This window comes from Crocodylus siamensis, chromosome 11, assembly GCF_052110815.1.
Source record: "Crocodylus siamensis isolate JL-2025a chromosome 11, ASM5211081v1, whole genome shotgun sequence".
Lineage (NCBI taxonomy): Eukaryota > Metazoa > Chordata > Crocodylia > Crocodylidae > Crocodylus > Crocodylus siamensis.
Genome location: NC_143405.1, coordinates 17,419,636 through 17,435,209, shown reverse-complemented (window position 1 = coordinate 17,435,209; position 15,574 = coordinate 17,419,636). Strand labels below are relative to the sequence as shown.

General features: G+C 44.7%; 1 protein-coding gene across 5 annotated transcripts in view; it reads left to right on the top strand.

Moving 5' to 3' along the window:
- Window positions 1–2,233: 2,233 nt before the first annotated feature.
- Window positions 2,234–15,574, top strand: part of TRAF2 (TNF receptor associated factor 2) — a 39,556-nt gene continuing 26,215 nt past the window's right edge. The window contains exons 1-4 of one of the 5 annotated variants that reach the window (XM_090022263.1): window positions 2,234–2,253; window positions 9,787–10,007; window positions 10,691–10,769; window positions 11,327–11,425. In XM_090022263.1, coding sequence (XP_089878389.1) covers window positions 2,236–2,253; window positions 9,787–10,007; window positions 10,691–10,769; window positions 11,327–11,425 — 417 coding nt within the window. In that variant the 5' untranslated portion in view covers window positions 2,234–2,235. Of the gene's footprint in view, window positions 2,254–4,220; window positions 4,262–4,293; window positions 4,435–4,635; window positions 4,913–9,786; window positions 10,008–10,690; window positions 10,770–11,326; window positions 11,426–15,574 lie in introns of those variants that run through there. The other 4 variants (XM_090022264.1, XM_090022265.1, XM_090022262.1 and 1 more) reach the window with 4 other exon arrangements.

Genomic DNA, 15,574 nt, shown 5'->3' with positions numbered 1-15,574 from the left:
ACACTAACAGATGAAATAATGCCATTTGTTATTTGAGATTGTGCCTATAAAGGAGAATATTTTAATCTTCCCGTGTGCTGATTTTACGTAGTTGCTCCAGCCTGAAGGGCTGGTACCCATTTGTTGCTGAGTAGGTTGAGGGTAGCCTTGACATGAGTCTGAAGAAGGGGGTTCAGATGCCTTTCAAGCTCTGCTCCCATACCCCTAGCAGGATGCTACAAAAATTGTGAAAGTAGTGGCAGAAGGCAAACTAGTGACTACACCTAGGCTGATGTTCAATGCCCGTAGAAGTCAACTGGCAAAGGAAAACATTGGAATTAAGGCTTTTTGTTTAATTCTTGCTTCACGATACACAAAGAGAAGAGCTGGAAAAACTTACATAATTTTTTTTTCTGCTTGTGTTTATATAATTGCAACTTGGGAAGCATCTACCTTGGAACTACAGAAGGGGTCTTTTAGGACACCAGGGGAACCAGAAAAGCACTGTGGAAGAGAGACCATCTTTTAATTTGGTGTTTGCACTGTAACTCGAACAATAGGGCTCTGATCCATGATAGGACCTCTTCACCACTGCTGCAATGATGCAAATAAATCTTACCACTGCTACTGATAATACATGAAGTCTGATTGAAATGGACAGTGATTTTGGCTGCTTAGAAAGCCTTCATTTTTTTGGTTTCTTTGTTTTTTTCTTAAAACCGTTATAGCCCTAATACTCTGGAGAAAAGCTCTCAGCACTTCAGATGCTCCATCCTGGCTCTTCCAACTAAAGGAGTGACAGAGTTCCCAGGCCACACCTCTGAGTTTTCCAAGGAACTCTTCAGAAAAAAAGCAGAAAACCGTAGTTGACATTTCTAAGGTAAACAATCAAGCTGAAACAACTCCCTTAAAATCCTCTATACCCATTTTAAAAATGTCTATATATTGTAAGACTGGCTGACTTCCAGTGCGGCAATGGAACATCCCTTCTTTGATCACTGTGCCCTCTCTCGAGGGCCAAGTCATCTGTCTCTGCAGTGGCACCTGCCTTTTGGTAGCTCGAGATTTAGGAAAGAACACTTTGAGGGGGGAAGGGCGGGGGGAAGGGAATGTAAATCCAGCGGCTTTGGTGAAGTTTCTTTCCTAGCTTGTCCTGCAGCAGTTCTGTCTTGTGGCCAGCAGATGGCAGATGCAGTATCACAACGACAAAGTTACAGTATTATCAGCTGTCCTAATGACTATTCATGGCTCAGTGACTTGGATAAGTGATGGCTTGAGCTTTCCTGGCTGTCAGCATGACTAAGTCCTGGTCTGTATTGAAAAGGTGGCTGTGATGTCTGTTCCTGTTAGGGTGGTAGGGAAGTGCTTGCAATTATTTACTGAAACTCTTATACTAGGAAAATCCCTAGCCTGCAAGCAGCTGTTCCACTAATGGTGGCCTACTGCATAGTTAACAGTATTACCCTTTCCAAGCAGATACAGTATGAAGCAACCTTATAATGGTATAACAGAGGCCACATTAGTTGGCATAATTAAAATGGTACAGCATTCCCACGTAGATAGACCCAAAGTGGGATCCTTAACTCCAACTTCAGTGTATATTAGCTGAGAATCACCTTACAAGTATAGTGTAGCTCTGTGAGAACATCCCTAAAGGTAGAATCAAATAGTTAGAATCAAAGAGACGCTTGTATTTTGAGCATCTGTTTTCAGGCATGAATATATTGGCAGAAAATGTCACTCTTTGGAGCCAGTTTTCTGTGCTTGTTGTCAGGTTTGCCTTTTAATGTTATTTATTACTGCCATCCCAGCTAATATCTAAGGGTTGTAGGGCACTGGAGAACTTGGTCTAGTGGCGTTGGGACTTGGCATATTTGGCACAAGAAAGGCTCAATAAAGCCTGAAGGTCCTTTCCACTGCTCAAAAAGGCTTTTGATATGCTGGGCTGTTCCCAGCGACTCTCCAAAGGGAGTTAGGGAGATGGATGAAAAGAGCTGCATCGTGCAAAAAGAGAGTGCATTGTACACAAAGAGGGAAAGTCTTCCCAAACAAAGCCAAGTTCCCCTGTGAAAAGCACCCTGGCACTGACCTTCCTGAGCTGGAACCACCACATGGCAATCATTTTCATTTCCTTTCTCGGCTCATTTTAAAATGAAACCCCCTGCTGACTGTCCTTCACTGCTGCGTCTCCTTCCACTTTCTGTTCTAAGCAAAGGCCTCTGAACAAGGAGCTGATTTTCTGAGCTGGAATGAGCTATGTCACTTTCCTCAAAGGTATGTGAGGTCTTGATTTGTTTAGGGCAGCCAAACTGATTTTGGTTAAAGAGCCTCAGACTCTCTGTTCTCCTTAGGCTTTAACAGACATGCTTTGGAGTTGGCTATAAAATGTTTGTAAGTCATAGAAGGAGGGTCAAGTTGCCTGTTGTTCTTAATACAGGATTTAAGTGATGGATAGATTATCTTAAGCTGGTGAAAGATGGTGTATTGTCAGCCTATAAGCAAAATTCACCATGTACCTATGCAATAGATGGTAATATCAGTCACAGCGATGACTGATGCACTACAAATGTGGATTAGATAGAAGATTCCCACAACTGCCCTACTAGTAAACCTGACCTTGTTTCAAGTCCTTGGTCCTGCAGTTAGTGGTAGGAAGCTGTGTAATTTCGTTAAGTGTGTTCATTAAGACTGGGACTGAGACCAACAACTCATTTCACAGAGGTCATTCACTTATAACCACTGTGAATCTGAGCTGGATTTGAACTTCTTATATCAGGATGAAAGGCCATTGAGTTGAATGTAGAGTTTCACTTTAAGTGAATGTAGAGAGCTTGATCAAGTCATTGTGAGGCTTTCTGTTGACATCACTGCTCTTTGGAACGGCTCCAGACTGTTCTCAAATGCAAAGTAAATGCTCAGAAATTGTGCAGGGGAAAGGCAGTATCGTGTTTAGTGGTTATAGCGCATGACTGAGCTCAAGGGCAAATCACTTCAGTTTTCTGCCTCAGCTTCAGTAAAATGAGGAATAAATAAGAATCCTAAATCATCTGGATTTTGCTTGTAAGGGGTTGAGATCTCACAGTTGTGATCTTGGATGAAAGGAAGCACCAGCTGCTATTTTCAGACCAGCCATCCCAATTCACACTAACAGACCATGTCCATCTTATTCCCCACCCCCCGCAGCATCCACAAGGGAATTGAGACATGAAACAGAGACCTCAGCATTCACTTTCAGTCTGCCTAGCGAGCATTTCTTTCTTGAATACTGCTGGTAAGAGCTACAGCTGTGGCATGAACGCAGTGCTCTCTTGCATGAGCCGATGGATTACCGTAAAAGCGAGGAGCGGAATTTCTGATTCTGCCTTGACAAGAAGCCGGGAGGGGAAGTGCCGTAGTGAAAAAGAAGCGCTATGAGTGGTTGGGATTTTCAGAAAGCTGCATTTGTGACCGATGTCTGTGCCCTGATTCACACGGTACACCAGGCAGTTACAACACAGTAAAATGACAGGCCCAGCCCTGAGGCGCTTACAGCGCGGTGAGGAGAGCATCTCCTATGACAGGCTGGCACGAGACAGCGTCTTTTGGACACAGCTCTCCCCTCTTTCCCTGTAAGGGCAGCAGCTCCCTTCCCTGCATCCCAGGCAGGGCCCACTGCACACCTGCCACACCGGGAAGGCTGTGCCTGATCCACCCCTGGCCGTGGCTTAGAAAAGGGGGATGCTTTATAGACTGATGTCTGGGGAGACAGGCTGTGCTGCATGGGCACACTGGTACAGTGGTGCCTCCAGACTTCCCTAGGTGCGGAGATGGGAAGGCTGACAGGAATCTGTGCCGCTGGGGCACGGGTGGGCAAAATGCGGCCCAGGGGCCAGATGCGGCCCGCCAGGCCATTCTAGCTGACCCGCGTGGCCCCTAAAACTTTTAGAAAATTAATATTTATCTGCCCTGGGCTACTCGTCATGCAGCCCCCAACGGCTTGCCAGAACTCAGTAAGCGGCCCTCCGCCCAAAACAATTACCCACCCCGCACTAGAGAGAGGAGGTGTGACGTGTGGGCGCCGCCGTAGGGGGTCTGGCCCTCCTGCCCCTTTGATGCAGCCCAAAGCAGCCCCCACCGATCTCCCCAGGGCTGGGGGAGTCACTGCCTGATCTTAGCTCCGCCCCTTCCGGCCCCAGCGCAGTGGGGGCGGGGTTTGCGCGACTCCCTCCTCCCTCGGCCAATGGCGGCGAAGGGGTGGGGCCTCCGGCCCCGCTTCCGGTGTGGCGGCGAGAAGGCTCGGCGGGTGAGTCGGGGGCGCGGGCTCGGGCCGGGCGGTGTGGGTTGGTGACTCACGTCCGCTCCGGCTCGCCCAGCGCCGGGAAGTAGGAACCGCGGGGCCCGGCCGGCCGGGTTGGGGCAGGGCAGGGGTCAGCGGCTTTGCCCCTTCTTCAGCGGCGCGGACCCGGCCCGCCCCAGGTACGAGCCCGGGCAGGACTGGGAGGAGCGGGCGGCTCCAGCGCTGGGTCCCCAGCGGCTGCCCTGGCTGCTCCCCTGCTCCTCAGCCTGCCGGCTCGGGCCCCAGGGCACGGCCAGCTCTTGGGTTTCACCCCTTCTTTGATATTTGTTTTTCTTTTTTTTTTTTTTCTGTTGCCCAGATCTGGGGGTTTCTCATGCGAGCCCCTAGCAGCACTCGCCTTAGACCAGCAGGCTATGACCTATTCCCCTGGCAGTTTTGGTGCTCTTGCAAGGATCTCAAGCTGCCCCCTGGGCTGTGGCTGCTGGGCTGAGCGTGGCTGGCACAGTAGGGTTTGACCAGATTTCCTTCAATCCACCACATCTCTCTCTGTTGTTTGCTAGCCTCCTTGGTCTTTCGTTTCTTTGGTCGCTGCTTCTGTTTTATACTGTGGAGATGTCTAGTACAGGTGCTGTTTTGGCAACACTTCATCCAGCGCAGGTTTGTGTCCATAAATACTACCATAACTATGGCCCAGAATGCTTTTAGCAGGGCGAAAACTTGCATTTTTAAGTTACTCTGCTAATGAAGGGCTTGGTTTATAATTGAACTCAGCCTGGGAATTTCAGGCTAGCTCTGAGTCCCAGTCTCTGTGGGACTGACCCAGCATATCTCATTCTTGGGGAACACCTCCTTCTCAGAAATTGTAACCTCTTGCTACAGCAGTACTTCACTGGAAAATGGAAGTGGTTAACGATGCAACGGTGACCTAGCAGTATGCAATGGTATGTGCATGTGACTGTCTTGATAGTTTGTCCGCAGTTGTGAAACTTGTGTGCAGAGAGCCTAAACTAATACTTGTTTCACCACCATCAGATGAAAGCACCAAAGCCTTCTTTGACAAAGTTTTTTTGAACAGGGTGATCTGAAAGAAATATACAGATAACCTAGTTGTGTGCACCTAAATACAGACAGACACAAATGGTCTCACCCGTTTTCTTTTTCACTTAATTTATTTCTAGAGATTGTTCCTCATAGAGGCCGGGTGCTTTTTCGAATTGAATATTAATGCATATTCTCATGAACAAACTTGTGACTGAAACAAGCTTCCCCTTCTTTTTCTGGATGTGGAAATAAATGGGCACTACATTGCTGTTGTGCTTTTATATTGTTGGCCTGTCTTTGTGTGCAGACTGCAAGAGGCCTATAAAGCAGTAGTATTCGTAACTGGTCTATAGTGTGTTTCATCCAAGTATTATGATGGGTTTTGAGAAGCAGGTTTCTAGCTATATCTGTAAGAACAGTGTCTTTTGGTGAAATGCAGGTAACCTTTATAAAAAACTGGCTGCCCTTAAAAATATACAGTTCTTAAGAAAAGAGAATTGAGCTTAGTCTTAAAAGTGGAGTTTCAGTGAAAAGTCTGGAGGAGCCATGTATGCAGGTAATTCCTTAATAGGAATCTTTTGATGACTTCAGGCAGTAAGGATCTTGGTTTTACTTTGCAGTGAAGTGTAGCTCCCTAGGACCCCATTAGGTCAGTGGTTAAGTAATAACCTTTGGAAAGGAGTGCAGGCTTAGCTAGACTACTGACTTTTGTATGAAAAAAGGGAGACCAATGTGATCATTTAGTCCAGTGTGGGCCAATCCTTTTGGCAGAAGTGCCACAAATTAGTCCTGCACACTCCCTTAGTACCATTCCTTTCCCTGCCTGATACCCTCCTCTGGTTTTGGTATCCTGCCCTATCCATTGCTGTGCTGTTAGTTTTCTCCCTGATCTGCCCTGTGCTACACACAGTGGCTGCTTGTGGCACTTGTTACACAGGTTGAACACTCCTCATCTAGTTTGACATTTGTGTCCCAGGCCAAAATATTTCATCCAGGGCTTTGGCGGGTGACGCAATTATGCTGCTTTAAAGAGGGGGGGAGAGAATTAACCATGGTCTAGCTTAATTCTATAACTATTTTGTCTGCTCCTGTCATCCAGTAAGCAGAAAAGAAATGGCAACAATATACCAGCTGTTTAATTCAGGGGTTAATTATTCCAGTTGAGCTTACTCACTGGGATAAGAATGTACATGTTGGTTACATGTGCTCCTGAGTTGCAAGTCTCCCCCACCAGTAAAGCAGCATAATTGTTTCATGTGTCTGCTCCCCTGGTAGTTCCTGAATTGAGACTGTGTATCTCTTGGTTGAGCTAGCGCATAGCTGCCCAACTCTTAAGCAGCCAAGGACCACAGTCTGTGGGCCACACCAGAGGGGGCTATGTACCATGTGCCAACATGAGCCCTGGCCACCTGCCCTGGCTACTCCCCCAGTGTACCACATAAACACACACAGGTGCCCCCAGTGTGAGCCACAGTTTTCCCTGGGCACTCTAACACACGCATACGGGTGCCCCAGCCTCATCAGCTCTCTGGGCACAGGTTGTGTGCTGCACCACGCAGTCCTGCTCAGGGTGGGCCAGGAACTGGAAGCTGGAGGTGGGAGGGGGAATTTGGAAACCTTTGCTGCTGCTGGTGCTGCTGCAGTTGGAGCAATGAGAGGAGCAGGATTTGGGTGGGAGGCTGGAGGCCACAGATAAACCCCTCAACGACTGCCTGTGGCTCACGGGCCACCAGTTGGGCAGCCCTGGCTAGAGTACGCTTTTGCCTTCTTGGAGCCACCCGGGGGTTTCCTTAAAGATGAACTTCTAGCTTTTTGGTTAAATTCAGCCCGACCAGCAGCAAGGGTTGGCTTATTGCTCTTTACTGTAGCCTTCCTAATTTGTTGTTGTAGGAACTGACAAGTGCATGAAATTTATGTATTACTCCATCCAGCGCAGTGCCTGGGTCAATCTAGAAAGTTTGCATAAGAAACTGCATTGTAGAGTTTGTCTTTCAGAGAAAAAATAAGGCAGCAACACAGAACGAAAAGGGATTGCATGTAGGATTATGCTCTGGGCTTTTTGTCCCTAGAAGTGACCATGGCTGTTGGAGCTATTGTATTGTGGTCGGATCGAATTTTGCTTTCTTTTGCTTCATTGGGAATAGAAGGGAACAATCTAGCATGCAGGGCCATGCTATCCAGATGATGGGGCTCCCCAGAGGTCCAGAAATTTGGCATTGGGGAGCGGAAATTAACATTGCCACTGCTTCCCTGCTGCCTAATATCCACCTGTGAGGAGCCCTGCAAGTTGGATGACATGGCTTTGGGGGCCAGATCTTGAGCACCACTGGTTATGATGATCTTTGCTTCGTATGTGGTACCGCATGCTAATTGACTTTACAACACTTCACAAGTATTAATAAATTAAACCTCTTAATAGTCCTGTGAAGTTACTAAGTATGGTTATCTCCATGTGAAGGGCTGGGGTATAGGCAATGATTAGACCAGGGTTATGCTTTGAATCTGTGGCAGTGCCAGGAATCTAACTCACATCTGACTGCAGTCAATGACTTAAAACACTGCATTAACTTATGGTTATTTGGGACTCTTGAAGGCTTTTAGAGGTTTAATGCAGTTACTTTTTGTACTCTTCTGCATTTGGGAGCATTTGCTGAAAGAGAGAGTTTCCCTGTGAAATGGTACATGTTTGCCAGCCACTGATCATTAAATTGTTGTTGTTCATCTATGCTTCATGCCTGCCTTGATGGTGCCTCCCTTGTCAGTGAATACTAGCTCTGATGTTAAGGCACTATATGCCCAGCTTTCTTTCCTTTTGATCTGGTCCTGCGTAGCTGCTGTAGAGGAGGTGTGGCAAAGCAGATGGTGCTGTTCTCCTTTTTTCTCTTATTTTGCTTTTATTTGGCTGCAGGAAGGTAAGCAATGTCTGGCTTTGGTGGCAGCAGCATCTGCCCTCAAGATGCACAGAAGTTGGGGAGTTAATCCACATGTGCTGCAGAGTTGGGTACACTTCTCAACAAGCAGTCCCATATTACCTGTGCAAGTGTTATGCCTCCTGGCCTTACTTGTTGGGTGGTGAATTCCCTCTCCATGGTACCTTAGATCATAAGAGTCAGGCTTTTGCCTTAAACTGATTTAATCAGAAGATTGTCTTTATCACAGATTAGTTCAATACCCCACCATACCCTGGCTGTTATGGCCACATTCCTAGCATTCCTAATATTTCACCCCCTCCTCTCCCGCACACACCTTTTCCCTATGTCCAGTTATACTAATTGCTTTTTGGCGTTGGACACCTGTGAGGGTGTGAGATTGTGGGGAAATGAACAATCTTAGAAAACCTGAGGGTGTTCAGCACCTCATACAGAGTCATTTTTAGGACCTTCGTTTATAGTAATAAGCGAAAATTACTCTTAGTAAAGAGTATAACAAAAACATACTTGCAACAAGAACACAGTAATGGTAAGATCAGGTTTACCCCATGCTTTTCTCTTGACACAGCTGTCTTAAGAGGGGCAACCTCTTCACAGCCTCTGCTGTAGATACAGTCATGCTGCCACAGCTATACATCCAGAGGTTTAACTCTTCCTTCTCATAAGAAGCAGTTTTACTTTATAACAGTACAAAGAATGATTTGGCCAGTATAGCTGCACCTGTTTAGGAGCACTTTGTATAGTATACTGGGATTCCTATAACAGTAAAGGGATCCTGTTACAGATGCATTTTCATACTTAACCACATTTAGAAATACAAAATGCTTGGAACTCAGTCCAACTTGGGCTAATAGCTGGTTGGACTCTTGATTAAAAAATAAGAGATAGCAATGATCCAGTCTAGTCCTCATATGGTAGTAGTGGGATGTAGGTCTTTAGACCATTATGTGTAGTAAAAACAGATAATCAGCCAAGTCTTTTTCTGATAAGATTATACCATTTTGCCTCTTCATTTGTTTCAGCCCTTCAAAGAACCTCCCTCCCCTCCCCTCCCCTCAGGCATTGCGTGTAAATCTTGGCTTGCAACTGTTCACGTAGGTTCACCTGACTTTATTTGCAGTCCATTCTGCCAATGGGCAGATATAAAACTGTAACATGGTTGTTTTGCCTAATGCCTTGAAAGTTTTGGGTACTCTGGAATGATTTTATACTCTTGATCAGTTCGGCTTTAGGGTAGCATTCGCCTTGGTTTTTGTTTGGAGGTTTTGATATATTAGTGTCTCAGTTAAGCTGAGAAGGGAACCAAGTAAAGATGCTTTATCTTACCCCATTGTTTTGTATTGATTTATGGAGTCCCTGGTAAATAGCAAAAGACAAGCAACGACTTGAACCGATTTTAATTAAAGGGCAGTGTGAACCACCTAGCAATTGGAATAGCTTAGTTAAAGGGGGTGGTGGCTTCCTGGTGCCCTGGTAATGTTATGAATTAAATGCAATGAAAAGTGTAGCTGCTCTGGTAAGAATGAGACCGTAACCAAATGGTTTTCTTTGCTTTTTCAGGATTTCGAGGCACACCGTGGGTTTTTGGTTCACATGGCAGCAGGAAACTTGACTCCACCTGGTTCTTTGGATTTAAACCAACCTGGTTTTTCAAAGGAGATACTAGGGACTAAATTGGAGGGCAAATACCTCTGCTCAGAGTGCAAGAATATTCTGAGAAGGCCATTTCAAGCTCAGTGTGGACACCGCTATTGTTCTTACTGCCTGAAGAAAATTATCAGGTAATTTTATCTCCCTTGAGTCTGAAGACAAAATGTCCAAAAGTAAAAAGAAAGGGGAAAGGAAATAAAACGTTATTATTTAATGAGTTATGAGTAAGGTACTATGTTCTGTGTCTCCAAGATTCATCATCTGTTTCTTCTCTAAGACCTTGTAGATTCCTGAGTTTGTTGTATTCCTCGTGGTAGAGTCAAAGCCTCAAACAAGAGCTCAGAGGGAGCGAATAAGGCCAAATGTGCACACCTAGGTTGGTGTGTTCCACTTATGTGCTGCTGTAAGCAACTTTATTAGCCTCCTTCCCATAAAAAGCTTGTTTGCAGTGCCATAGAGAGGAAGAGGTATTTAAGTACTCATTTCATACTTGCAGACAAAGCTTTGGTTAAGCCTTCTGCCCTTGTAAAAGCAGAGGAGGAGTAAATTGAATTTAAGAACAGCTACTTCTATGATGAAAGAACTAGCATTCATATCAGGAATGAAAAATATATAGCTTTTAAAAGGATCAATAACTGATGCCAAATGCATGTTAAGTAAGAGTTCCATTAGTTTGTTTTTTTTTAAAATAAGTGCCACACATTTCTTTGGTTCTTCAGAGTCTGTTTAGAAGCTTCACTGTAATGGAATGATAAATTCAGCATCATATAGGCTATTTATATTGTGGTTGGGTTTTTTTGGTCTTTTCTGTCAGCTCGGGACCTCAGAAGTGTGCAGCCTGTATTCAGGAAGGAATCTATGAAGAAGGAGTTTCCACTTTAGAAATAAACTCAGTAAGTAAGACTTTTCTAAATTGCTTGTGACATTTCCTGTTTTGGCGTAGAATGTGATGACTGGCTGGAGATCAGATTCCAGCCTTTTGAACAGGTGTGAGAGATTCCCCAACTTCTAAAACTTGGGACATCTTTCAACAGAGAAGCCATTGAAATGCTACAACAAAGATTTGTCTTTCACAGATGCATCTCTAATGATACTCTGTGGCAACTGGTTGGGGATGAGGGTGAGGGGCTGTTTCTTAATGATTCACGAAAATTCAAGAGAGTACAGGTACTCTTACTTAATTTCCCGGTTAACGTTGTTATTACGTCACTGATCTATTAGAGAACATACTCGTTTAAACTCGTGCAATGTTTGGTTATAATGTTGTTTGGCTGCTGCCTGCTAGTAGGTAACTACTGTGACGTAATTGGATTTGGTTAACATTGTTTGGCTTAAAGTCACACTTTTCAAGAATGTAACTATGACGTTAAGCAAGGAGTAGCTTTAGATCAAAGCTGCAGTCCTAGAGTTAATTGTCTTTGTGTGTGTGTGTGTTTTTTCCTCACCTGAGGCTTTTCCAGACAATGCAGCTCGTCGAGAGGTGGAAAGTTTGCCGGCTGTCTGTATTAATGATGGCTGCACGTGGAAGGGGACTATTAAAGAATATGAGGTAAAGACTTGGGTGAGCCTCTTGTTGTGTGTGTCTGTGCTTGTTTCTTCTTTGTGCATGTGTGTGGCAATGGGCAAGGCATTAGCAGTTCAATTTGTTTATGCTGACATTCACCATTACCATCTGAGCTTTTGCCTGCGCTAATTCAGTCCTAATTGCATTTCCCAAATCCCCTGGGTGGTTGTGTGCACCCTTGAGAGTATTGACAGATGAGAGAACCTCAACTTTTTATGAGCCCCCCAAACCAGCTATTTTGTTCCTTCCCTGATGCGAGAGCCATGCACTTTACTTCTGTGACCTCATTTCCAGACTTCTTCTTGCTTCATTGGTTATTTAAAATTTAAATTATCTGGAAGCTGTAGTATGCTGTTTGATTATAACTGTGCCACATGTGGCCAAAATAAGTGTTTAACTTCAGGCCCAAGTAAATAAATTTGTTTGGGGGTGGGGGAGAGAAAAGGAGTGTGGAGTTGACAGATCCTTATCCTTCTAAGTACTCCCTGGTAACTTCACTAGTCTATGGCCTATGCAATAACTGGGAGAATGAGGCTGTCCCCATCATGTAGATGTCCTGACCTGTAGGTTTATGGTATCATGGATTCACTGGGTATACCAGTAACCTGATCTCATGCCATAAGCTTACTGAGCAAAGTAGCCTCTGTCTTTCTCTAGAACTACACAGAGGACATGGCCCTTGATGCATATATGCCTCTCATTTGGAAGTTACATTCTTGTTGAAAATTTAACCACTCTCCTTAATGAGTACATTTTACTGCAGCTATTTACATTGCAAAGATTTATTTGCAATCAGATGGGTTGTGAGAAATTAGAGTAAAAGAAAATAAAGTATATGCTGCATAGGAAATTTGACAACCCATGTGGAATATTTTTTGCTTCCAGCTTTGGAATTGCAATCCAGAAGTTGAAAGCCACTGAGTACAGGGATGGAGATAAGAACTCAGGCTGTTGGCTTCATTGATCTAAGTTAAACCCAAATCACACAGCTACCAAGATATCAGGGTGGAAGGGTGATATCTTGTTCTTGACTAGGTACTTAAGCTTGCTGAATCTGACCCCACATCTTAATTCCATTTGTGACACTACTACAGAGTGATAGGTAGAATAACTTTACTTTGGACCCTGTCTGAGTCCTCTGGCTGGCTTGCTCTGTCCAGAGAGATTTTGCTGCATCAGTGCCTCTAACTGCCCCATCTTCTAGAATATGCTAATATCTTTAGGGTGGGATTTCAACCTAGCAGTTCAATAGGAGTAGAGTGCCTAACCCACTTGGACTGCTTTGACACTCTTGGCTCTGGCTCCATGAATGGCATGTGGTATTTCTGCTTGTGATTAGATTTTTGATTTAATGTTTGTTTCAAACTCTAATATTTGCTGGCAGGACTTTCAGTTTAGGGGGCTGAGACCAGAAGCAGCAGCTTTGGGATATCTGTGTGTTCTACTGAGGACTCGAATAGCATAGTTGGTGCCTTGGATTGCTGGATTGAGTGTGGTCTTTTGCTGTATGAATGGTGACTTGCAGCAAAGCTTTGTGTTCCTATTTAAGGTGCTGAGTCAAATTCATGAGTAGCGTAAGTAAGCCAGCCTCTGCTAAAGCAAATGGAGTCACACCTACCACCAGCTAAAACAACTACAGTTGAGTTTGGAAAGGTGTGTGAGGCACTGCTTTAGGTTGTTAATTCCATTGGATTTTAAGTAAAAGCTTTCAGGAGAGATTCTACAAGGCCCTGAAGAGTCATCAATGGCTAGATCTCATAATTCTTTTGTGTAAGTTCTTTTTTTGTAAAGCTAGCCAGAACTGGGGCTGGTTAGTACTTGGATGGGAAACCCCCCAAGGAAAAGGTGACTCGGTCATGTTGGTGACTCAAGGGATAGCATTTTTCTTTTTTAGTCAGCATTGGATCCATCCAAATGAATATTAGCTGCTGGAAGTAACTCTTTTGGATAAGATGCTGAATTGGAGTCCTGGCTACCTATAGCTGGTTATGGCATTCTAACAGGGTGAAGATTAAGCTGTCATGTTCTGGCTACATTTCAGTTTTGGTCATTACCTTCCACCTCTTAATTGATTGTTGTTTTGAAGCTTTTTTTTACATTCTCTCCTAAACGGTTGTATGCTCTTAGTGTGCTACCACAAATACCATAGAGGTGACCACACTCTGGTGGCGTGTAAAGCTGTGTGTGGGTGGTGGTGGTGGTGGGGGTATGCATGCGCGTGTGCACTTTGGGGTCCTTCTGACTGGTATGTGCTGCATGCATACAAGATGATCTTCCCCAGTCACTGGCCTTTTCCCTTTCTCTGCTCATAGTGCTCAGAAATGTTAGAAACGAGGTAATTCTATGCAAGAGAGGCCAGTGAAACCATTGTGGATCGTCGTGCATCAACTCTGAGCTTGGAACCCCACTCTGAGGGTCTAGCTTGGACTGTAGCTGTCTTGAGTGAGCCCAGGGACTTTCAGCTGTAGGAGTTGATTTGTCTGAGAGCCTTACATCCTTCCCCTTTCCTGGCAAGTGTTGGCATTCACTGTTAGTGAGTGTGGTGCTGGGTTGATGTTGCACCACTGGGAACAGCTCCTTGACTGAGTGGCAGTTCAGAGCAAATAAGGCCAGGTTTCTGTTGTTCGTTCTCCTAGCTGCTTGCAGAGCAGGTCTGGATGTTACCAAGCCTGGCCATCCTGGGCATGGCAGGAAGCCTCATATGTGGGGTTGAAGACTGCTTCAGTAAAGGGAAGTGCTCAGTATATATCTCAATCAGGGTCTCATCCTTATACTGTGGACTTGTCTAGCCCACTGGTCATGGAGAAATGGTCACTAGGTATACAGCAGTTAGAGGTGCTGTGGTGTTGCAGCATTTCTGCCTCGTTTGCCTAAAGCCAGAGTGTATTGCCAACAGCGTGTTTTGCGTTCTGTAGCAGCAGCAGTTCTCCCACTGTGGAAAGTCCCTCGCTGTGCTATTTCAGACAAGCTGTGGAAAGTACCTAAAAGATAATTCATTGTTTGTTCATTTAAAAAGGGCACAGCCTTAGTATTGAGAACAGTCTGTCTGGCTGCACTCTTGACTATAAATCAGAAGACAGGAGTTTCTCTTCTGTTTCAGTAACCTTATGGAGTAGGAGAGAAGAAAAAACTGTTTAACAGCTGAAAATTGATAGTCCTTTACTCGTAAACTCTGCCCCCCCTCCCCTCTTCTCTCAGTTTTGCTTTCTGTTCAGGCTTAGCAAAGTTCACATCTCCATGGCAGTATCTTTTATAAACTAAATGTCTGAAAGTTGAGGCTGTCTCTTACAAAACACAGGAGTTGAGTTCATTCTTCTTGTTGAATACAAGTCTGCATTAGGAAACACGTTTTTCTTTTCATGAGGGTTTGGGTATAGTAGTAAATATATGGACCTTGTAGATATTGCATCCATATTGTTTGGCATGGATGTACCTAAAAACATGCTGTGGGAAGGAGGGTTAAAACCAGATGCCTTGCATGCAAGGGGAAGATCAAACTCATGAAAGGAATGTAAAGATTGTAAAGCTAGGCAGCTGGAGCAAGACAAATAGCCAAGAAAACTACTTCTTCTGACTTGGATACTATGGCAATGAGAACTGGGTACCTTAATGGATAACAGAACAGACACAGTAGGTTCGGCCAGGTTCACAGCCTCACAACTCTCTTCGTACCATGTTAAAATGACACTTTCAATGTAGATTTCAGACTAACACGTCAAGCTACCTCTCTACTTTAAAAGTAGCCTGAGATGCCCATGGAGTAGTGTTATCATTGGTATTGGAGCAGGGAGGAGAGAGAGAGAGAGAGAGTAAAGTAAATTTATTTTGGCTATGGAGAACTGTTTATAGATGTCAGTGGATTTTTTAAAATAAACTGTCGGGAACAGAAGAGCTGGCATTATTTTCAGATCATTCTTCTTGGGGAACATGGGGTTGTTGGAAGAGTAGGAGAAACTGACCAGTTCATCAGGATGTGTCTTTTTTTAGCTTGAGAGCAGCCTTTAAACTGATTCAGTAAATTATTGATTTACTCAAGAAGCACATAAAGACCGTAGGTAAAAGAATCTTTCTGCTCTCAGGGGAGTGTTGCTGACAAGTGTGGAGGAGATGTTCTTGTCTGCTGAGAAGATAACA